A 22,788-nucleotide genomic window follows, 5' to 3' on the forward strand; every position below is an offset into this window, starting at 1 on the left:
TGTGGGGATGTTATGGCCTAGGATGGGATATAGGAATGATAGAGTGGGCTCAGTGTTTGTCTCCACAGAATTCCTCATCAGAAGCCCTTAACAAAATCTGGATGTCTTTTTAAACAAAAACCCTTCTTTATCTGCTGATCTCCTTCTGAAACTGCTAAAAAGTCTTCTCTTTTATGGAGTCCATGGCTGACCTCTGTTGTTATACTTCTCAGAACATACATTAGCTTTCCTTCCTCCTAGACCATAAGCACTGGAGGGCAGGGACCATATGGTGTTCTTCGGCAGCTTCTACTGTAGTAGAAGTGCACTGATACCTAGTGACCATTCGAGTGAATGAGTGAACTCTACCATTGCAGTTGTGATCCTCTGGGTAAAGGAGAAAGTAACAGCATTATTGAATACCTACTATACAGTGGATGCCTACTCCTATGTTCCATCACTTGACCCTGATGAAAGCATTGCTGTGAAATGGTACTACGTATTTACAGAAGAGAACACTCAAGCTTTGAAGTTGAGTAACTCAAATACTAAGGGAGTGGCTGGCATTGGAGCCCAGATCTGTTGAGCTCCCAGAATCCCACCAGTGTTCATGTCCCCCTACTGGCCCATGGGTGTCCTAAACAGTGAGAGATAACCTGCAGCATGAGTTACATTTAGTTTCAGCCATATAGATCTTAGCCCATTTGTTAAGCACTGCCCCAATTCAGAGATGCTTTTTATTGAACAATGAATGGTAAAAATGTATGCAGCCTACTATGTGAGAACCACTTGAGATGGTGGTAATAAGTCATCCCAATATACTGTTTCCAGTTTGCTCCATGTGCCACTTGTCACTCCATCTAGATAAGATGCTTCTGGAGGACAAGGTCCATAGTGTTGTCACCTTTTTGTTTCTCACTGCGCCTGGGTAATGTGAGACACAGTGGCACTTAATTCTTATTGATGTGAACGTTCCATTTTCTCCTGAGTGCTAATTCATGTCCTCATTGTCCTTGAAAACTTACCCATTCCAGGATACCTTATGCAGTTGACCTCTCCTCAGTGCCCCCGATTTATTGCATATAGCTGGGTTGTATTGATTTTATTTGCAGTTGATTTCTTGCTTTGCTTCTTGTGTCCTTCAGCTGTTTTCCTCTCTGCACATCTCCAGCTGACTTGAAAGGCAGGAAAACTAGTGACTTTTTTCTTTTCCTTTTCCTCCACCCAGCCCCTAGAATAGTGCTCTGTAAACATTGCACAGATGACCAATAAATACTTTTGACTCCTTGAGCCTGATAGCTTCTTTTCCTTGCTGGACTGACAGCCCAACACTGGAGCCTGAATCCTTTATTTATTAGATGAGATTTCTATAGCACCTTTCCTCTGAAGAGATCAATATCAATGAAGTTTGTTTCTGCTTCTGGAAAGTGCTTTTACCTAAGCAGACCAAGGCTCTGATAAGATCACATAATAGTCCTTACTCCTCAACTATTGGGCCCTAGAGATGTAGACTCCAAGAAAAGCCTCACCACTTCAGGTTTGGCTATCTTGCGGCCAGCAATGAGCCTGAATAAGACTGTGACAAATCAGCAACACAGGTTCCGCAGCATCGGTTGATATTATAGGTAGTGTTATATATAAAAAGAGAACTTGCATTTGGGGGGCACAGCCATCTTTTAGAAGACAGATATGGGGAAGGTCACCTTAGCACTCAATACGTATTGACTGACCACTGACCAGAGCCCCATCACAGTGTTTGTGGATTATAGTTTCTCAGATAGTGGTTGGCGTCATTAGAACCATTCAGTCTCTGAAACTCAGTGCCACTAGGGAGAGCGTCCCTGGGACAGGACCCAGAGACTCCAAACATACACATGCTGGGTAGGTGGGAGATACGTGCTGAGAGATGGCACTGTCTAGCTGCTGAGAAGAAGAGATGATTTGGGGTAGTCAAGGCCCACTGTGAAATATGGCACAGAATTCAGAGGCCAAAGACCAAAAAGGATGAGTCAACCCTATAATTCACTGTAGAAGTGCCTAAGATAATTGGGTCAGCTGGCTTCTCTACGAAATTGCTCACCTTTCCACATATCCTTGTTTGTACAAACATTATTCCCATCCCTATTCAGGCTTAGGCAGAATTGAGCAGGAGATGAAGTCATCTGCCATGTACTTTCCAGACAGATGACAGCTGCACATGTAGAAGCTACATAGTGTGGATACTCCCACTGTCCACCAGACTCGGTCTGCCCTTGAGCCTACTGTCCAGAAAACCCCCTCTGTGGTCAGAGCAGGTGTCAAGGCAACCATAGCTACTGAGGCACCTTGAGAAACAGAAAGCGGGAATGGGGGGATTTGGGGGGAGGTGTTAGAAAAAGGAGGAAAACAAAGTAGAAAAGGACTAGAAATGTAAGGAAATGGGAAGAGGGCAGAAATGGAGATGTGGTGGGGTGGGGAAGTCCACTGGCATTTACTCAAGGGGTTGTGTGAGCTTGGGAGGGTGCCCCAGCTTACCTGTTGCTGAGATTTGAAGGATGTTCCCTTTCCCTGTTGTCGCCTGTGGAGTTGACAGGTAGAGCCACCTGTACTGTCTGCTTTATTCTCAGTGTGCAACACAGGGGCATATTTGGAAGGAGGGGATGACAAGAAGTGCTCCTCTTTGGGTACCTCCCTGTACATGATCACGGGGCCTCACCGACTGTTGTACGTGCTGAAATGTGCAATGTCATGTTGGATGACTGGGAGACAGATGGCACTGGCCTATGGGAAACTCTGCCCAGTGGCTCTCTCCTGCAGCAGACAGCCAAGACTGCTTCATTTATCCTGATGAATTCTCCAGAACAGTACTCTCCGGCTGCAGAGGGACTAGGGGGAAGTGTACCATGCAGGTGTTGGATGCTCTCCTATGGCCAGAATTTTCTAAGTATCAATCAAGATGTTGCTTGGATGCAGATGGGTTGTTCTTAGGCTGTAAGGTGGGAGGTGGCAGGCAGTGGATACTCTGTTGAAGATGTTTCCTGTGGGTAATGGAGGCTTAGACTTCTGGCAGCCCACTTGTGCCTTGAGGAGCTGAGCAGGCTTCTTCCTCTCTAGATTATGCTGTATAGCAGCAGGCCTCTCCACACACTCACATGCTCTTCTTGAACCATGTCAACCCGGTGGCTCCTGGGAGATGGAAACTATGAGTCAGCACATGATGGAGTTTGTGCATTCTTGTGACTAATACATAGTATGACATGTGCTCCCTAGAGCGGTGTACTGCAGTGTAACAGATTCACCTGGGAAGGGAAAGGCTTCCAGATTTACAAATTAAAGGGCCAGGTTGGTGTTAATACTCTTGTATCAATTAAATTGCTCTTCCTTTGAACTTAACTACCCCAGGATTAATTTTCCATGGAATCTGGAATAAATGACCAAAATACTGGGGGGTAGAGTACGAAATGAATGTCAGTGGGAACTTGGGTGATTATGCTTCAGTTCTTCATTATCTGTACTCAGCTCATTTGTGATTATGAGTTACAGCAAAGTTTTAATTCCAGGAGAGCATCTAATGCCATCTTGGACATTTCTGGGTTGCCTCTCAGAGTGAGCTCAGTGAATATAGGTTCATATTAATAATGGCAATAGAAAAGCATAATTAGGAAAGTAAACCGGATACTGCAAAACAATGGAATATATCCAAAGCCAGACAGTAATAGTTTTTAGATTGCACTCACTGTGCTCCTGTTCACCCGAGTAATTGGAAGTAGACTGTGTGGTGGGGTTCCTTTCCAGGGGTGGCAGGGAGGGGCACAGTTACCAGCATTAAACATTTCTTTTATTGCCAAAAGTAATTTTCTTCTATTTTTAATGAGTCAGATGTTGACTCAAATTATTTATTTATTCAGTCTACTTGAGTTCCGAGGAACAGCAGGGAAAACAGCAACAAAGTCCCTGACCGCATGGTGCTTTTATTCTTTGGGAGGGAGATGCAGTAAACAAGGGAAAAGATATAAATGAGATATTTTGTGGTAGGAGTAAGTGCTGTGGTGTAATAGGATGACGGAGAAAGAGAAGGGCTCTGCCCTGGGTGGGGGTGGGGTGGGGGTGCTGCAGGTAGTGGTGGGGAGGCTAGCATCTGGAAGGAGGTGAAAGCTGAGCTGAGACATAAAAACTGGGAGAGCCAGCCATTCAGAGAGCTTGGGCAGGGGAAGTGTCCTCGATGGAGAGAACAGTGAGGTGACCCTGAGGGAGGAACAACCTAGCATATCAGGACCAGAAAGGTGGCCCGTGTGGTTGGAGCACAGTGCGTGAGGAGAGGCGGGCAGGACCAGATGGGGGATAGTTAGACCTTTGCAAGGTCTACTAGAATTTTACTCTAAGTAAAAGTAGTGTGAAGGCATTGAAGGGCTTTAGGCAAAGGAGTGGCGTGATCTGATTTACATTTTATGTTACATTTCTATCCCTCTGGGACATGAACACAAATGCTTGTGTATGCATACACTATCAAGAATACATAAGAACTGGTCGTAGTGGTTGCTTTGCCTCTGGGGAGGGCAACTGAGAGAATGGGAAGGGAGACTTAGTTTTTGTTGAATATTATTTCCTGCAAATTGAATTTCTGTTATATTCATGTATTACCTATTCAAACAGGAATTAATTAACAAATATTAAAAAGTACATCTCAAGTCACTTGCCCTGAAAGAAGGAAATAAAAAGAAAGAAATCCCTCTAACTGCTCTGAGAGAGAAGGCTGGGGGTGGGAAGGCAGCAAAGGCAGAAGAGTGCAACTGCATTGTGGGCTCCAGGTAGCCATGTTGGAGGCTTGGCCTCACTGCATCTCAGCCTTTGCTGGCCTTTGTTCTGTTCCATCAGCATGCTGCACTCATTCTTGCCACGGGAGTTTTGCATGAGATGATGGCGAGAAGCACTTGGGCAGATTTAGAACATCAGTTAGAGGTATATCCAACAAGACTAATAATAAAGTTGGCGCGAGGAATAAGGGAATAAGAAACCAAGAAAGAGGCCCAGGTTTGGCTTGAGCAACTGTGTGGATATGGTATCACTCCCTGAGGCAGGGAGGATTAGGAGATGAGCTAATACAGGACTTTTGTTTTGAACATGTTACAGTTGAGATTCCTGTTAACCAGTCTGTTCTGGTGTGTTTGTCAAGTAGTAAGTTAGATATAGGAGTTTAGAGTTTAGGGGAATAATTTGTGGATGGAAATAAAAGTTCCAGAGGCATCAGTATTTAGACTGTACTTGAAGCTTTGGGTCTGGATGAGATTACCTACAGGAGGGAATGTACAAAAATACAAGAGGACTACATTCTGTAGTGGTTTCAGAAGGGAAGCCAGTAAAGGGTCCCAAGGAGCTATAGCCAGTGAGGTGGGAGGAAGATGAGGAACATCACAGAACACCATAGAAGCCAAGGGAGAGAAATACTACAAGAAAGGAACAGGAGACAGATGCTGCTGAGAAGTGAGGGTGAGCAGGTTGGATTTGGCCACTTGAGCTCTTGACTGGCCTTTATCTGTCCCCTGAGGTTCGGAGCACACAGTCTCTGTAACTAACCTCCCGTTCATTAACTCAGTTGAAATATTTTGAGTGAACCACACACTGTTCTAGGCATTAAATTACAAAAGCGTGGTTCCTGCTTTCAGGAAATCAGGAAAACAAGTTAAATGAAAACATTACACAATGACTGTATAATTATAATTGTGACCAGTGTTTCAAGGAAAAGTCCAGGATGCCATGAGAGTGTATAATGGGGCTCTAGATTAGTCTGAGGGTCTAGGGAGGTCTTCCTGAGGAGAAGCCATTCAAAGTGAGGCCTGAGGAAGCAAGCATTTGGTTAGGTGAGTGTGTCAAGGACATAGAGTACAGGAGGGTGGGGGGGTGAATGGCATGAGGAGAGACAAAGAGGCAGTGGGGTATGAGAGTGAGCTAAGATGGTGAAATTGATTGTCATTCTTGGGAAACCACTAAAGGGTTTAAATAAGAGTGTGATTATCACAGATCAGGGTGTGTGGGATCACAAGGTTGTTGGAGTGGCCCTAGCAGGAGACACTGGTGGCTTTGACTGGGTGCTGGTGGTAAAGGTGGAAGGAGGAGAATGAATTTGATTTTGGGGACTAGGATCCACAGGACTTGGTAGTTGAATGTGAAGAATGAGGAATATATCAGTGATGACCCAGGTTTGTGTCATAAGCCACTGGCTGCAAGGTGAGCCTGTTCTGCTAGAGTGGGGGACACTGAAGAAGTATGTTTGTGAGGGAATAGCAAGTGTTCCATTTTGGGCACCTTGAATCTAAGATATCCAACTTAGCCAGTAGATAATTGGATACAGAGGCATAGAGCTCCAAAGAGAGAGGTAGGTCTGGGACAGAGAAAGACATTTCAAAGTTGTTGGCCTATGTGGTTAGAGTTTTAAACATTGGGGCAAGTGTGGGTGAGACAAAAAAAAAAAAAAAAAAGAGTCCAGCGCTGAGGAATTCTCATACTTAAAGGACAGTAGGGAGAGAGAATAAAAACAAGGAAAGCAGTATGTGCCCGTGGGAGTAGTCAACTGTTCCAGACACTATCGAGGAGAACTGAAAAGAGCCCATTGGGTTTAGCAATGAGCAAGCTCCATTCATGGCATTTTTTTATATACCTGGACTGTATAACCTTATCTGTGCCCCCCTCCCCACCCACTCTCCGAGTGAAAGGGAATTGGGCTGTGAGGTCAACTCCCCCCACCCAGGCAGAGAAGAAGTCTCTAGGATCCTGGAGTGGGTGGTCCATTCATTGGGGGTTTTAACTGTCTATATCCATGGTTTGGTTTCAAGTCTGAATTCATGTGTACGGCTAAAGCATTCTTCTGCCACTGAGTAAGCCTCTCTCCCTGCAGATGAGGGGTGTTTAAATAAAGTAACTTTAAAAATGGAGAATCAAGAAGCCAGCTTCTCTGCCCTCCCCTCCCCTCTACACACACTTAGAATAGTGGACCTCACATGTTGTGGGATTTGTGACTTTAAGGCTTACATTTTGTGAAGATCAAGAAGAGCGTGCTTATACTCTGGAGGCCCTCAGAATGACCTTTCCGAGTTAATGTGAAAACAAGAGGCATGTAGAGAGACTTTTCATTCTTAAAAGAAGCACAAAGCAAATGCACGTGACATTGGCACCGTTTGGATAAAAGCATAATTGTTTTCAGAATGTCTACAGCCCATTCCTTTCTCTTGTTCCTGCTTTCACCGCAGCTCCCAGCTCGACCGTCTCAGGGAAATAGACACGGGCTCTTCAATGCACGGTCAGTACGTGACCAAACTTGGAAACACACTTGCTCTGCCTCTGCTTGTGAGAGAGGCTTGCAGAATTCACAACCATACCTGTGGAGAAGCCCCCACAGGAGCAGAGAAGCTGCTCTCTGCTGTCCTTGGAAAGTTTGTGTCCCTTTCATGGTGTCCCTAACCAGTGAGTGCTTTCTAGGCTGCCCTGTGTAGTCTTCATATATTTAAATCAAGTTGCTCTAAAATTTGCATATCTTCAACAGAAATCTTTACTGAGCTTGTCACTTACTGTGCATCTGTAGTCTGTACAAAGAGGTTTGTGAAGAGGGGCAGAGGAGACCACGTGTTCAGAGGAAGATTTCACATTCATTCTCCTTTGTCAGTAGCAGTTTCTCAGAAGGAAACCAGAGTCTAGACTGAGAGGTAAACGGGAGGAGGAAGAAGGGGAAGGGGGCTCCCAGCCTTGAAGTTGAGTTTGTTAGTTATATCCTGTAAGGTGAGGGGGTAACAAAAGCTGGAGGAGCCATCCAGCAGCAGCCTTCCTCCAGCTGGGGGCTTCGTGTGCACTAGCTGCTTTAATGTCCGTAATCCCGTTTATGGGCGGTACAAGTGAGGCTCCGAAAGGTTGAATGACTTACCTGTAACACACAACTGTCAGAGCAGTGCAGCTGGAACTTGAATCCAGTACTTTGGCTCCAAAGCACAAGTTTCTCACTGGGTTTTGCAGAAAGAGAACTTGAGGTTGCCTTGTTTATGGGATTTGCCATAGGTACCTCCCAGTTCCGATCTGTCATCTTCATACTCTCTCCCATGACCTCACCATATGGATTGAAAGGCCGACAGAGAAAAATGGCGAAAGTATTCCTTTCCTTTCCAAGTGTTGTTCTGGAGAGAGACACATGGCATTTACAGTCGGAGGCCCCCTGACATTCTGTGACTTGGGTGAACTGGCTCTTGCCAGTGTAGCCTCAGGGATGGCTAAACAGGCCACAGTTCTCTGGAGAGCCTGGCAGCTAAGTTGCTCCATTGGGCCCAGGCTGTGCCCTCAGTGGCTCTTGGGTGGGGTGGGTGGGGCCCTTTTTCTTGCCTACAGTGCAGCTTTGGAGCTAGTTTTCTAGGAGGGTTCTCCATTTGAGAAGGTAGTCCTTTAAAGGACAAGGAAATGCTGAAAGAGAAATCTCCAGCCTGTTGGGAGGAGGATAAGGTCACCCAAAAAATGGAAGTTTCCTGCCAGTACCTCACTATTATCTGGAGACCCTGAGAGGCCTGTGGTGGGGGGAAGGAATGGAGCAGAGGCTGGGAGTGCAGGCACCTGCTAGGGTTTTTCTGGATCGTTAAAACTGCCTCAGGTACCAAGAGGCTAATACTGCCTGCCTTTGCTACTGAAATGGAATGATGTTTGAAAATGCAAGTCATTATTCCTGTGGCAAAAACTGCCTTGAGCCATTTTCTCTTAGTTTTTAAATATATGTTCATCTGTAGATAAAACAGCCCAGCAGAATGTGAGCCTGCAGCCAACCCCCTTCTCCTTGTGCGCTGAGGTGTTACCGGGCATGCTTGGAGGGTTCTCACAAGTCAGAATTGATGGCACGGTATCCTTTGTGATGCAGGTGCCCTGCCCTACCTCCCACCCACGGTGGCAAAAATAGGACTAGGCTTTTCCTGGGTGGAGGCAAGAGTGAAGGGGGCAGGACTTGTTCTGTGAATGTCAGGTAAAGCAAGGTTGCCTGAGTTGGGTGATAGGAGACATTACTGGGACAAGGCAGACATTCCCCCCAGAAGAGAGGAAAGAGGTCAGTAGAGTTTTTGCAAGAAGGGAGCTATCTAGAGAACAATAAAGGATACCAGGAGTGGTGAATTTTGTATACTTTTAAAATGACGTGTGCAAGTTGCTTCAGGAGCTTTGTTATTACACTGGACCACGACACCTTTTTCTCCCTCTGCTGCTGTCTCCTCTCCCAGAGCCACTTGCTGAGTGCACACAGCCACCTTAGGAGCTCAGGGCACCAGGCTCCCATATCTTTGCCTGCTGTCACACTGCTTTTTTGTTCTAACATTTAGCTTGTATCTAACTGGTATTATAATTGATTTGGGGGAAAACAGATGATTGCTTCTGTTTTAGAATTGTCTTGGTATATTTTAGTGGTTTTTATTAAATTGTTGAGTAGAATGGGCTCTTATAAACTGAAGGCTCTCCTTCCCTTTGAAAAACAGACTGATGCCCACCTTGATCTACTGTGGCTTTGGTTCCAGCACCCTGGGCAGCTGACCCCTGCCCATCCACCCATTCTCTCCCCCGGCCCAGCTAAGCACTGTGTTGGCCACTCATGAGCCACGATCCAGTTCTGTTTCTTGGAGCGCGATGCTTTCCCCTCCACCATGCAGAGCCAGAGATGGAGGAGAATGCAAAGCAGACACACTCCGTTCCTGAATCACTTGTAGCTGCTTTGCCCATACCCTGGGTCTGATGAAATAAAATGTGTTAAGATCCTTTAATATGTTTCTGTGCTACAAATTCTGCCTTGGGCATTGGGTCAGTGAATGTGGTGTAATCCAGGATTGCTGCTGGTGGGAGTATAAATGGCTAATGCTTTCCAACAAGCTTTCCTGTAGCCACCTGCTGTTCCCAGCATGTACTTACAAATGAGCTATGAGGTCACTGTGCTGTCCTGAGCTTTAAGAAACTTTTACCTTGCTGGAAAAAAAAATGTGATTCTTTTTTCTAACAAGCTTGCCTGGTCATTTCAGACACATGGCTCAGGCACATTTGTCATTATTCTTTAAAAAGATAGGAAGTGGTGCCTATTGATGAGTTGAAATTTGCAGTGTCTGTTGCCGAGGTTTCTCAGGAAGCTTCGGGAGGCGTCGGGTAGGCTGTGTTTGCTGGAGCCCATGCTCACGTGTAGGAACAGTCTCTGATTGTCCTCCTAACTGGACGTACACTGCAGCCAGCACAGGTAGGGGGCTGGAGGGCAGACGTGACTGCACAGACAGCATGCACACGTGCACTGCCACCTCAGGCTGCTCACCGGTGGATCATTTTACAGGGCCTCGGTCCCCAAGGCTTGTCAGTATTTTTAGTTTCTGCTTGAACCTTTGCTTTGACAATTTGAAATTCAAATGAGCAAGAAAGTGTAAAATATTTCTTACAAGTGAGGTAGAAATACCTAAATAGCTGGAGCTGAGGCCTGCCCTGGTCTGTGACTTTACTAAAACCACCGCGGTGGGTGAGCCTTCAAGGTGGGGGGGGGGGGGGGGGGGGGGGGCAGATCCTGCAAGAAAACAAATGTTTAATTAATTAAAGTCTAAAACTATCCAGAGCTGCCCAACTTTGCCAACTTTAAATGGGGCTTTTTACTCTAAGATAAAGCCGATAAGCAGCATTTCTGTCTGACAGAGATTGAATAAAAATGTCAAGGGCTGAGACTTGGAATGTGGATTTTGGCATCACTTTCTTTGCCTCCCTTAGGAAATTCCATGGATAAAGTTCCAGCCCCTGCTTAATTCTTAGGGTTTGGAGGGAAGTGCTGGCTGTGGCGGGGAGGAGCCCAGGGCCTCAGCCAGAGAGTAAGGGCTACCCTGCCTGCTGCCTACAGAGTGTAAGGTTGGCTCCCTCCCTCTGCCCCCCAGCTCCTCCTCCTCCCATCTCCCTGCCCCCAGTACCTTAGCCATTTCCCGTGGCTTGTGGGTGAGGGAGCAGTGGAGGGATGGAACTGGTAGGTGAGGCAGTTATCTGGTTCTAGTGCCCTCAGGGCCTTGCCTACCAGCACTACTGAGAGGTAAAGGACACAGACCCTTTCTTCTCAGGTCTTTGGTGAGGCTTCTTCCCAGTGTTCCTCTTGGGCAGTGATAGTTGTGGGTTTTTGTAAACAAGTTAGTGAAACAGAAAACAGTGTTAAAACTTTCATAGCACTTAGAGCAAGGTGTTGGGTGTCATCTGTGTTTGATGATGGCATTTGTACAAATTATTCTCTATCCTGTGTGTTTAGTCTCAAAACACACACACGCACGCACGCACGCACGCACGCACCCATGTAAGCAGATGTGAAGTTTAACTGTGGATGAAGGCATCAGAATGAATTGTATGGCTTCCAGACATTAACTTTAAAAGCTAAAGAGTCAGAAGTTTGGTTCCCACCAAATGAGCATTTTTAGAAACATGCACTTTCAGACCTTTTCGAGTCTTAGAAGAATGAGCCTTAGTTCCATTTTGTGCTGGGAATGTATTTTCAGGGCCATTGGGTGTTGACCATCTTTAGGTTGATGTGGCATATGGTCATGGGTGCCACAGGCCCCAGGCCCACATCAGGAGGGCTGAGTCCAGAGGAGTGGTTTCCATTAAAATACCTGTCCTACAAGAATGCCCCCAGGCTTCTCTGTTGAGGGCCAGTGACTTGAATGCTGCCTTCTGTATTTCTCATGCCATGTGAGGGAAAAACCCTTTCTTGTATCTCTGAGTGATAGAGTTAGGGAAGCCTCTGGTATCCCCCCACCTCTTGCTGTCCATAGCCACAGGCTTGGGCAGGGCACCGGGATGAGCCTGAGTAGGTCAGCCCTGTGACCATCTACACAGTCATCCTCTTCCCTCCTGTGCTGCCTGCTTAGTTAAAGAAGGTTTTTTCAAACTGAGGATGTAGCTGCTGGAGACCTTCCAGCTCAGCTCACTGGGAGGGGGCTGACTGGTATCACCTGCTGTGGGGGCCTCCTCTTCCTCTTCCTGCCTGAGGGATGGGCGGCCAGAAGCCAGGGAGGGGCAGGGGGTGGGGCATGGAACAAAGTGCACACAGAGTTGCTGCTTCACCCTCCCTTTTTAATCAAGGGCTCATCCCAAATTGTTCTTCAGTGCCAGCTAGTGAAGAAACACCCACACAAATTCTTGAGTGTCTCGTGCAGATGTACTGAAAACAACCCCAGCAGCCTATAGGAGCTCTGCAGCTTCCTCCTATGCCAGTATTTCATGGAAAACCAGGAATCCGGGCCTCTCGGGAGCAGGGCAGCCAGTTATGTGACACCAGAGGGGCAAGGGCTGAGGTTAAACCACATTTAGCAGGCATGTCATATTTTCAAAAACTTTGGCTTTGGGTGTTTTCATTCTCTTTTGGGAATCAGCGTCCTTTTAATCATATTCTCCTACCCTGATCCATCCTCATCCTGCCAGAGTACCATGTGGTATGTAGCTCTTATAGGCAAACGTATATTGAATTTTTTTTTAAAGTACATGATGCTGAACTATGGGGGCCATGACAAGAGTGTAGGTATGGATTGATTGTATGTATGCAAATTAATGAGTGAATTCAGTTTTGATATATAACTTTTTTAAATTAGGGGAGAAAAGAATTGTGTAATCCTCTGGTGATGATACCAAACCCATATTGCAGCTCAGCTGATCAATTCATTGTCCTCTGTCCTTTCATCCCTTCGGACACTGCCTTGGTTGACCCTCTCTGGAAAGGCCCTAATTGGTTTCTAATGAACACTGTGGAGGATGTAGACAGAGGCTGTAAATCCCCTTGCACTTTTAAACTGTGTTCATCACTGAAATTAAGAACAATCATCTTCCCTAGCAGCCTGAACTCATTTCTCCATACCCAGCTCTGTTTAAAGAATTCAATCAGAGAATAATTGAAAGTTCATGACACTTGCAATAGTTTCTGGAAACAGATCTGTGGGTACCAAGAAAAGAGGATAGAGATTCGTCTACCCACGGGTCATTCCCGCCCCCCACCACCCCCGTCTGTATCCAGAGCAACCCATTCCCGAATACTGACACCAAAATGCATTTAGCCGATTGGCTGCTGTCAGTGGATCATACCTGCTCAGCATTTGGGACAAGTTCCAGCATGTAACTTCCTTTTGGTGAGTGACCCTGAAAGGAGAGGGGATTGACTTAATTTATTCCAGCTACTAACCTCAGTACAGCAAGTTGGGAAGCTAGCCTTCTAGAATTTGCCCAGACATTCTTCCCCAGTGAATTACAATGCCATATATTCTAATTGTAGCTGCTGTGTAGTGGTTTTTACCTTACAGAAATCAAAGCCAAGTGTCAAGTTGTGTCTGACAGAGGTACACCGAACTCGGAGGGAGAAATGAGGTGTTTCTGGCTGGATGGAGAATCCTCGGGTGTGTAGAGAGAGCGTCAGGCAGCTGTTGTGGTTGTCACGCCCTGTTTCCTTTTCCACACGGAGCCTGGGGCTCTCAGATCCCTGAGGGGGGCTGCTCTGTAGCCAGGGGAAGGCAAGCTAAGCAAAGTTGTGCGGGGTGTGTAGTGAGGACAAGACTGGAGCCTCTCCCTTCTGCCCCACTCTGCCTTTGACTAATGAGGTGTTAGGCTGAGCCAGGGCTCAGTTAATTTCAGAGGTAATCTATTTCCTGCTACTTTGATTCAGCCGGCACCATTCATCAGAAGCAGAGAAGAGCCCCTGGGACCTTCTCCTACATCATCTCAGTATCTTGAAAACAAGGAGGGAAGGGGGCAGTGGGGGTTCTCCTGCCCTTTTTATAGATGTCGAAGTTCCAGAAGTATGTCAGGACTTGGTGGCAGAAAATGCCTACCAGCATGTCATGGTGCCGGGCTGCCAGCGCCCCATCAGAGCCCCTCTCCCCACAGGTAGGCTTGCCCCAAAGGACAGCTGTGCTGGTTAGATGGAGGATGTATATTGAGGCCATCCACACTTAGGCTGGGAAGTCCTTTAGGACAAAGACAACACTATCCAATATCTTCGAGTAATGAACTTATCAGTAAATATAACACATGAGCTCATTAATCTTAACTTTGCTTTTGGACCAAGTGGGAACTCGGCTTCTCAGGAGACAAAAATTTCATCTCTGTTCTTTTCCTTAAACCCAGTCCCAATTTAGAGTCAAACATATTGCCCTGCTCTCCCTGGGAAGCAGTTAATAATGTGTTTTCTCTCACAGCGGATGGTCCAGTCAGCCTGGTCACTCAGGCTCTTGGGCCCTGTGCACGTGCTCTATGCACAGCATGGGCTTTAGGGCATCAGAGCAGGGCTGTGAGGGTCAGTTGAGGAGTGTTCTCTAGATGAAGTTAACCTTACAGGTTAGGCTGTTGAAACTGTCGCCTGTCCTGGCCACTCAGTCTTTGCTTCAACCAATGTTATTCTTCTGTGAAAAGAAAAGAAATGGAGGCTGTGGAGATGGATGAAGGGAGTGGCTGGCCGTTCGCCCTGAGCAGTGAGATCTGGGCGCAAAAGAAATCTCTGGGAAGAGGTGGTGGTTGCGAGGAGAGCCTTGGCCTGGCAGGGCTGTTGTGGGATGCCTGCCCGCGCACACAGGGAGAAGAGGTTTAGGGAAGATTCGCCTACAGGTCGGTCCTGTGGACCTGGTCTAGGCCTGTGGCCACATACGACTGATGGGATGAGTGGGGGCGACGGGTCAGCCAGCACTGGCAGGTGGCTTCCCAGCCTGGATCTTTCCTTCCCCCTCCCTGACAAAGAGGGCCAGACAGACCTTGGGGACATCAGCAGTTCTAGAAATGGAGCAGAATGGGGAGGGAACAGGCCACATCCTTGGCAGCTCTGTGTTACCTTTGTCCTCTGAGCCTCCTGCTGACTGCCTGAGGGCCACCTCTTATTTCCTACCAGAGGGCCTTCACCTGCACCATCTCCTTGCTCTGTTGGCCTCTCCTCAGTCCTTTGTTCTGCCAGGCTCATCAGTGTTTCCCTTGATTTCTCTGCTCCAGGAAGAGGGAGCAGTGCTGTAGCCTCCTACCTACCAGGTGGAGTTAGAAGCCTCAGGCTCCTTTGAGATGGCTGGCGATTAGAGCTCAACATTTCTGTTCTTTCCCCTATTTATATGTAATACCTTTTCTGGCACTCGAAATAATCCCCTTTTCTTTGAGAGTCTCCGCTCACTTGTGGGCTGAGGTTTGATCACACCCACTGTCCCCCCTAAGCCCTCACTGTACAGGATGTAATTTAAGCCATAATCATTTCTGCTCCGTCTCTGCCTCTTAGAAATGGTGGGTGTCCTGTGGCTGTTACAGTTTGCCCAAGCTGGGAAGGTGCTGAGCTGGCAGCTTTCTGCCCTCCCGCCTATTTGGTGGGGAGGGAGGGGCTCAGACCCCCCCACCCCCACCGGGAAGGGGGCGGCGTGTCTCACTGCAGCAGCTGAGAAGTCACTGGCCTTCTGAGGTCCTGGAGGAGGAGCTGTGGTAAAGGCCCCTTCCTCCCAGGCGGCCGCTGTGTAAACTCTCTCTGGTGGCAGGAGTGCCTGCTGTGCGCCACTGTCTGCTCACTGAGATGCCCCTCCATCCTCCAGGCCAGAACGAAAGCTGGGGTTTGGACATTTGGAGGCCCACCTAACAGTCTGTTTTCTTTGCTTCTCCCACTGTTGCAGGTTATGTGTTCTGTATGTTACATCGCCTCCCCGAGCAGCATGACTGTACGTTTGACCACATGGGCCGCGGCCGAGAGGAAGCCATCATGAAAATGGTGAAACTGGACCGGAAAGTGGGGCGCTCCTGCCAGCGCATTGGGGAGGGGTGCTCCTGAAGGCCAGGCATGGCCGCCACATGACGCTGTTCTTAGTTCACTAATGTTAGCCTTATTTAGGACAAAGTCAGCCAGACACCTTGTACTGGGCACGCGTCAGACTACAGCCAGTCCGTTTCCTTTCTTTAGCCAGCCATCCTGGTACTGTAGTTTAGGGGTTGATGGTGGTTGAAATTGATTTCTGGCTGGTTACTAAGGTGCCTGCTAGCCATTGTATAAAATTAAAACGTGAAGAATATTTTTTTTTGAGCATGGCTAGTGGATTTAAAACAACACATACCTGTCACTGCTGGAGTCAAACTTATAAAAAGCCTTAAGCGGAAAGTGTTCCAGACGGAGACTCTGAGTTAATAGAGGAGTAGAAGCTGGTGTTACAGTTCCCATGACGCACATGGCTTTGCCAGAAACTCTGGTTAATGTTCGGCCTTTCACCTCTTCACTTATCCTTAGTCCCAGTAGCCAGGATACCTGATGGCCACGCGTGCCTTGGCCACAGGAGGCTGTTGAGATTGGCCACGTGGCTGGGCTGGGTGGTGGCTTTGCTCTCCCACAGAGCTGGAAATGGGGGTGGGGGGCAGGTTCTTAGGAAAATTTTTTTACCTGACTTGCTATGAAAAAACTCTCTCATCACAGGAGAAGAGAAACAATAACCTCACTTTGAAAATTAGTTCCATTCAAGACTAGTCCATGTACAAGACCCATCTTTTCTACACAGGACCCACGGTCGTGAGAAGCAGCCAGGGCGCACCCTGACCCCACTGGCTCTGGTTTGCCATTTGCCAAGTGCAGGGATCTGGCAATTGATCAAATAAGGCTAATTACAGCACAGCAGCTGCGGCTGGGATCTACAAACTGGCCTCTGCAGCTAAATTTCTATATTGGGATTTTTTAAAAAGACATTTCATGGCCAACGGGAATCAGTAGGAGGGCTGGGGAGCGCCTGGGAAGCTGCTGTCCGCAGACTCTGCCCCTTCCAGTGGCACCCACTCAGCCCTCTGTGGGCCGAGAGGATGGTGCCATGGCCTCGCCCCTTGTGTCTGTGCAGCTCTGTAGTCCAGGGACAACCTCTACCACATAGGTTTAGGACGGACAGGCAGCATACGCCAGAGGAGCTGTGGGTTGATCTGTCTAGAACAGTGGTTCGTGGCCCGGCCCGGCTCTGAGAGACCTTTGCTCTGGCAGTGGGGTGGGAGGGCACATTTATCAGCCTGTCCCTCTTCATGCGGGCAGAAAGGAGTCAGTAGCCACGATAGCTCAGGCCAGGTGGGGAGGGTGGCTTTGGGCCTGTTTGCCCGTGTTAGGGAATCATCACCGGTCGGGTGGGGGCGGGGAGGGTGGACAGGATTAAGATTCCTGTCTTAAGCCTGAACAGGGTTGAGTGGCCCAGAGACCCCATCTGGTCCAGGCTGGTGAGAGTCGGAGGCTCCTGCAGAGGCGGCTTGGATCTGCCCACACACAGGCTACTGGAATAGTTAACCCAGCAAACTTTCCCTTTTATACCACAACAAGCAGCTCGACTCTGTCTGCAGTTCACAGCTACACACCTGCAACTACAAGTGGTTTTGATCCGGAATACTGAAATAGGAAATCATGCTCTTCCCAGCCTCTTCCTTCCATCCCACCCCCACCAGAGTGGAATCCGCTGCAAAATCTCCAGCCTTATTCTTGCTTCAGGACCCAGACTGGTGTCTTGCTCTAAGGCAGCCCAGGGCAGAGGGGCCAGGTCTGCCCGCGTTTACCACTGTTGTCAAGCCACGGCCCTCTGGCCAGTACATGGCCATCCTCAGTGAGGCGGCCGCCTAGGCCCCCCCGCCAAGCTCTGATCCCGAAGAGGCCACCCACGCGCCCTTCCGGCCCTCCTCAGGCCCCACCGCTGCTGCTTCGAGGCAGGGATGGGAGGCAGGCTCTCTGGGGAGCCTGGTGGCACACAGGGCTCGCAGCCCATGTTCACTTCCTGATGGTAGAGCTGGGGGTGGGGGGAGGGCTTGTTCCCCTGCAGTATCTGTTCTGTGAAGTTTGTTAAATGTAAGGAAAGCTTAAATTCTTGTATCTTTAAAAGAGAAGATCTTATTTAACCCTTTTGTGTTTTAGATTTACTTACACACATAGCCTAGAGCTCAGTTTTAGTTTTAACATTGTGAAAATATTAAAAGAATCTTGTAACTTTATTCTTTTTTCTCCTGCTGAAAAAAAATTAAACCAATCGTATGAAAGTTTGGATTTCTCTGTTTCGCCAGTTCTCCGAAGTGCTACCTGTATAACCAGAAAAATGGTACAGTGTCTCCCTGGCCGGAGGTAGGAAGAGATGAGGGAGGAGGTGGCTCTTGTATGCAGCGTCCCCTCCATTCTCTCCGCGCGGGGGGGTCACACGTCCAGGCTAAACAGTTGCTCTCCTTGTTTCTGTTGGCGGGTTGTGCCTTGGGAGGCCCCCGGGCTGACCCTGGATGAAGGTGTGCCTGCTGGGCCAAGTCTTTGCTGGCAGCAAGGAGGTCACCCATGTAGGGGAGATAGGAAGAAATAAACACCAGCCCTGAGGGAGTCCCTCAGTTGTGCCTGCCTTAGGGGTGCCTGGGTCCTGGGGGGCGGGGAGGGGCAGCATCTCAGAGACCCAGATCCCACCCATGGGAAGATCCAACTCTGGTGTGGAGGAGGCATTCGATACGTCTTCAGGTGTTTGAAAATGTGGCAGGAGAGTAGCATCCCTCCTTCCCACCTTTAGGGCAGAATATTTGACCACACAGTTGCCATGAAGATGATGAGAAATCCTAAGAGGAAATTAGAGGTGTATGGTGGAGGGGAACAGGCAGATGTGTGCAAAGAGCACAGGAGTGTGGTGGCCTTGGAACCCGCTAAATGCACCTCTGTCCCTGGTTAGCACCTCCTGTTGATCTGGGAGGTTTTGTTTCTGCCGGCAGGAGCCCACAGCCAGAAGAGATGGCTCTGGAAAGAAGCCACAGCAAGGAGCAGGAGCAGGAAGCCCACCCCCACCCTGCAGGCAGATTGGGGGTGGGACGTGGTCCTCAAGGCAAACTGAGAGAGCTCTCTGGCTCCAAAGAAGGAGCGAACTGAGCGCACCCCAGCAGTCAGCAGAGCAACAGAAATACCCGGGAAAATTCTGCAGCTGTCTCAAAAACGTATCTCCTTTACAGCCATTCTCAAACCTGCCTAAAGGAGGGCTCCAGAAGAAGAGGAATAAGAAGAGAAAAATGTGGAGGCCTGGAAACTCAGGAGAGGACTGGGAAGGGATGTCACGGGGGATGCAGCCAGCTGTGGATGGTGTGGGCAGTGAGAGTCTCATGGGTCTCAGAGGGTTCACACTTGATCCATGCCTCTGTCCCAGGGTTTGGGCATGAATCTCATAGATAGAAAAGTAAGCAAATTAAAATAGATCATTTATTAATGCCACACAAAAAATATTAAGAGGAGCCCAGAGACCTTACATGACTCAGCTGTGATTGTTATAAATAATGATGAATGTTGCTCTGGCAAAAACTGGTGACAGAACTCTTCGGAGACCAGAGTACGTGCATGCGTATGTATAGAGTATAATGGGGCTACGTTCTCGTCGTCCTTAGTGGGAAGTTAAATAATGTGTAAACTGGAAAGTCAAGAGAGCAATGTGAGCATGTTATTTAGAAATGTGGAGGTATAGGTGCTTGGGCGGCTCAGTAGATTGAACATCTGACCGGCTCAGGTCATGATCTCCTGGTTTATGAGTTCAAGCTCTGTGTGGGGCTCTGCTGACAGCTCAGCCTGGAGACTGCTTTGGATTCTGTGTCTCCCTCTCTCTACCCCTCCCCCTGATCTCTCTCTCTCTTTCTCTCTCTCTCAAAAAAAAACATTAAAAAAAAATTTTTTTTAATGTGGAGGTAAATGCAGAAGAAAACGCTGGAAGTTTAGTGGTTTTCTGTGGGGGTGGAGGATGGGAATTCAGCAAGCCTTATATTTTCTATTTCTAGGACTATACACATGTGCAACGTTTTTTTTTTTCCTTAAGTTTAAAAACTGACAGAAGGGACCAGCTCTCCCAGGGAGGTCAGGATGCTGGGTTTTCAGAAGCCAGCCTGTCCAGCATTCCCCAACAGTGGACTTCAAGAAGCTCAGGTCATTGGTGATGCCAAGTGGAAAGCCGATTTCCTGGTCAGAGATGTTTTAGAAGATGCAGGTGGCTAGTGCATCACAATACGCAGCCCATGACTTATTTTTACCTCCAGGCTTTCTCATAATCACACCTTGGGACAAGTTACCCCTGTTCTTTGAGCACCCTCTGTGTGCTGGGGGTTAATTCTAGCCAGGCCTGCCTGGCTTACATGGATCTCTGCTGTGCTGTCCCAGTGACCCATAACCTGAATCACCTGGCACATTCCCGGAACTTCACATTTCCCTTGACTTGCATCCTGTTCCCCAGGTTTACATGTCAGGGTGTTTCCGATCAGTCACTGGAGGGACTTTGAAATGGATATAGCAAGCCAGGAGCAAGAGGTTGGGGAGACTGGTGGGCTTCGGCAAAGAACATACAAAATAAAACTGATGGCTCACCCTTAGGATGTGCGAGAGAGGGCCTGGCTGGGAAGGGGCACGTAGCCGCCAGGCTCACATGTAGCCACTGGGCTTTAGGGGCTGATCTCATGGGTTTGGGCAATTAAGCTGTTGGCAAGTGGCAAGTGAGATGCTCCCCAGACTGGGGTCTCTGGTTTCATGCGTGTGGGTAATAGGTTTGTGCATGACCCCTTGTTAGGTACTTGGGAGGCCAGGCTGGCTGGTCCAGTGGTTCCTGGGACTCCATCCCTACCTCACCATCTCCAGGCAGCCCTGTTCTGATCTCCCAGGGCTGGGAAGGGCTTGAGCTGTTGTGGGGAGGAGTGTGGATTTGTTGGGGGGCGGGGCGGGGGCCAGGGCTTTGGAAGGTTTGGGAGCAGGCAGACCACAGGGTCAGATGTCAGAATCAGCTGACCCCCAGGTTAGGGGGAACTGTGGTCTTTGGCCCACCAGGCAGCAGAAGGAGGTCGGGAGCAGAGGGTCCCAGATTAGGAGGGGAGGGATCTGCTCCATGTGACACAGTGACCAAAAGGAAAGGGGATGTCACCAGGACACAGGTCCCAAAGGCAGAAGCTTGTGTACACCTTGTGAGCCCCATCGGGGGCCCTTCCAGCTCGGAGCCCTGGCTGTGGGGACCCTCATTCAACCCTTGGAATGTGCTTGGCACCAATTCCAGGTACTGGTGACCAAAAATAGTGCCTACTTTGGCTGTGGGGATGGGACAAAAGAACAGGATAAATGTATGCTACAAAATGGGGAAGGTGGCTAAGAAGCACAGGGCTAAGAAGGTGGGCTTTTCTCTGAGATGGGGACCATCAAGGATTTGAGCCACAGGGGACACAGTCTCCCTGCCTGTGTGCAAGGGAGGAAGCGGGAGGCCAGGGAGGCTACTTGATATCAGGCAGTGGATGGTGGTGGCACAGAACTCGGGCGAGAAGTCAGATTGTGAACTTGGGTTGAAAGTAGTGAAAACAGGAGATGCCAACAGATGGGCTGTGGGTGAGAGACAGGAGGACCTCAAGGCTCTGGCCAGAATGAAGGGCCAGAGGTGCCATTAATGAAGGACTCTGGTGGGAACACGGTGGGGTGGACACCACAGACTGGATGTCCGGGTGGAAATGTGGAGGGGACACCCGGTATACAGCTGCGGGCTCAGTGGAGACATCCTGACTAGAGATGAGCATTTGTAAGTCCTCGGCACACAGCCAGTACTTCAGGTCCCAGCCTGGTCACTGAGGGAGGAAAGGAGGTAGACTGAGGCTGTGCCAGGGACATTGTGGTATTGCAAGGTCCTGGGAGATGAGAAGAAGCTGCCAGCAGAAGGAGGAGACCCAGAGAGAGGGGAATCCTGATGAATTTCAAAGAGAAGGGAGTCCATGGGGGTGCTGCCTGGGCACCCAGCGGCCAGAGACCTGCCACCGGGGAAAAAGCTGGAAAGCCCCACTAGGGTTTTGCTGCACTAACAGCAGAGAAGGGAGCAGTAATGGAGTGGGTGTGGAGGCAGGAGAGAAGTACTGTTTATGCTGAGGGAATGATCCATCAGAGCAGGAGAGGTAGGGGGCGTAGGACGCAGGGGTAAGTCAAGAGTGGTGCCCAGAAGACGCAGTGCACAGGCGGGCAGGTGGAAGCTGTCTGTTCTGTTCGCTCATGCAAGTGGGAAGCAGGGTCATCAGGTGCAGGGAGGTTGGATAAGGAGCAGGAAAGGTTTGATGGAGATGTTAAAGGTGGACTTCTACTGAAATGAAGTTTTAGCTCTAGGCCCCTCACTCACCAAGACCCCTTCTAAGTCCTGATGGCCGGCCTTGGCAGTGAATCTGCCTCTGCCCACGGTTTTATAAAATTTGCAAGGGTGAGATTCTGTAGCTGCAGTTGGTTAAAGCTGGTCTCTCTCCACTCCAACTTCCTCTTCTGTTGGGTGGTGCTGAGGTGATGTGGGCATTTTGGGGATTTGGCCAAGGTGAAGTCGAGTTGGGGACATATTTGGAGTGGGTAGGATGTATTTGTGTGGTTTGTTGTCACTTCGGTGTTTACTGGGTTATTGATGGTCTTCCTGGGGAGAAAGGATGGCTTTCAGAAGGATACTTTGCTGCTGGCCATGCTGATCACCACGCTGACTAGAAGGAGGGGAGGCACGGAAGGGAGACACGATTTGGAATGTTTGGGAGGCTCCTGGATGGTTCAGTCGGTTAAGCGTCTGACTCTTAATTTCGGCTCGGGTCATGATCTCATGGTTCGTGAGCTTGAGCCCTTTGTCGAGCTCTGCATGGAAGGTATGGAGCCTGCTTGGGATTCTCTCTCTCTCCCCCTCCCCCACTCGCACACACGCTGGCTCGCTCTCTCTCTCTCTCAAAATAAATAAACTTAAAAAAAAAAAAAAAATGTTTGGAGCCAGAGGCTAGTCTGTGGAAAATTCTTCCAGTCATTGGATGTGTAAACTTACAAGCACAAGACTTGATTCTCATCCATGCCTGCTCAAGATGGAAATCTCCTTTTGTTAGGAGCATGCT

General features: G+C 48.7%; 1 protein-coding gene across 2 annotated transcripts in view; it reads left to right on the forward strand.

The window, feature by feature from the left end:
• Nucleotides 1-17,910, forward strand: part of ZFAND3 (zinc finger AN1-type containing 3) — a 324,760-nt gene extending 306,850 nt beyond the window's left edge. For both annotated transcript variants that reach the window (XM_030315419.1, XM_030315418.1), the window contains one exon: nt 15,588-17,910. In XM_030315419.1, the coding sequence (XP_030171279.1) occupies nt 15,588-15,742 (155 nt within the window). In that variant the 3' untranslated portion in view covers nt 15,743-17,910. The remainder of the gene's footprint in view (nt 1-15,587) is intronic.
• The last annotated feature ends 4,878 nt before the right edge of the window (nt 17,911-22,788 follow it).

The sequence above is a fragment of the Lynx canadensis genome, chromosome B2 (genome assembly GCF_007474595.2).
Source record: "Lynx canadensis isolate LIC74 chromosome B2, mLynCan4.pri.v2, whole genome shotgun sequence".
In the NCBI taxonomy this organism is placed as follows: Eukaryota; Metazoa; Chordata; class Mammalia; order Carnivora; family Felidae; genus Lynx; species Lynx canadensis.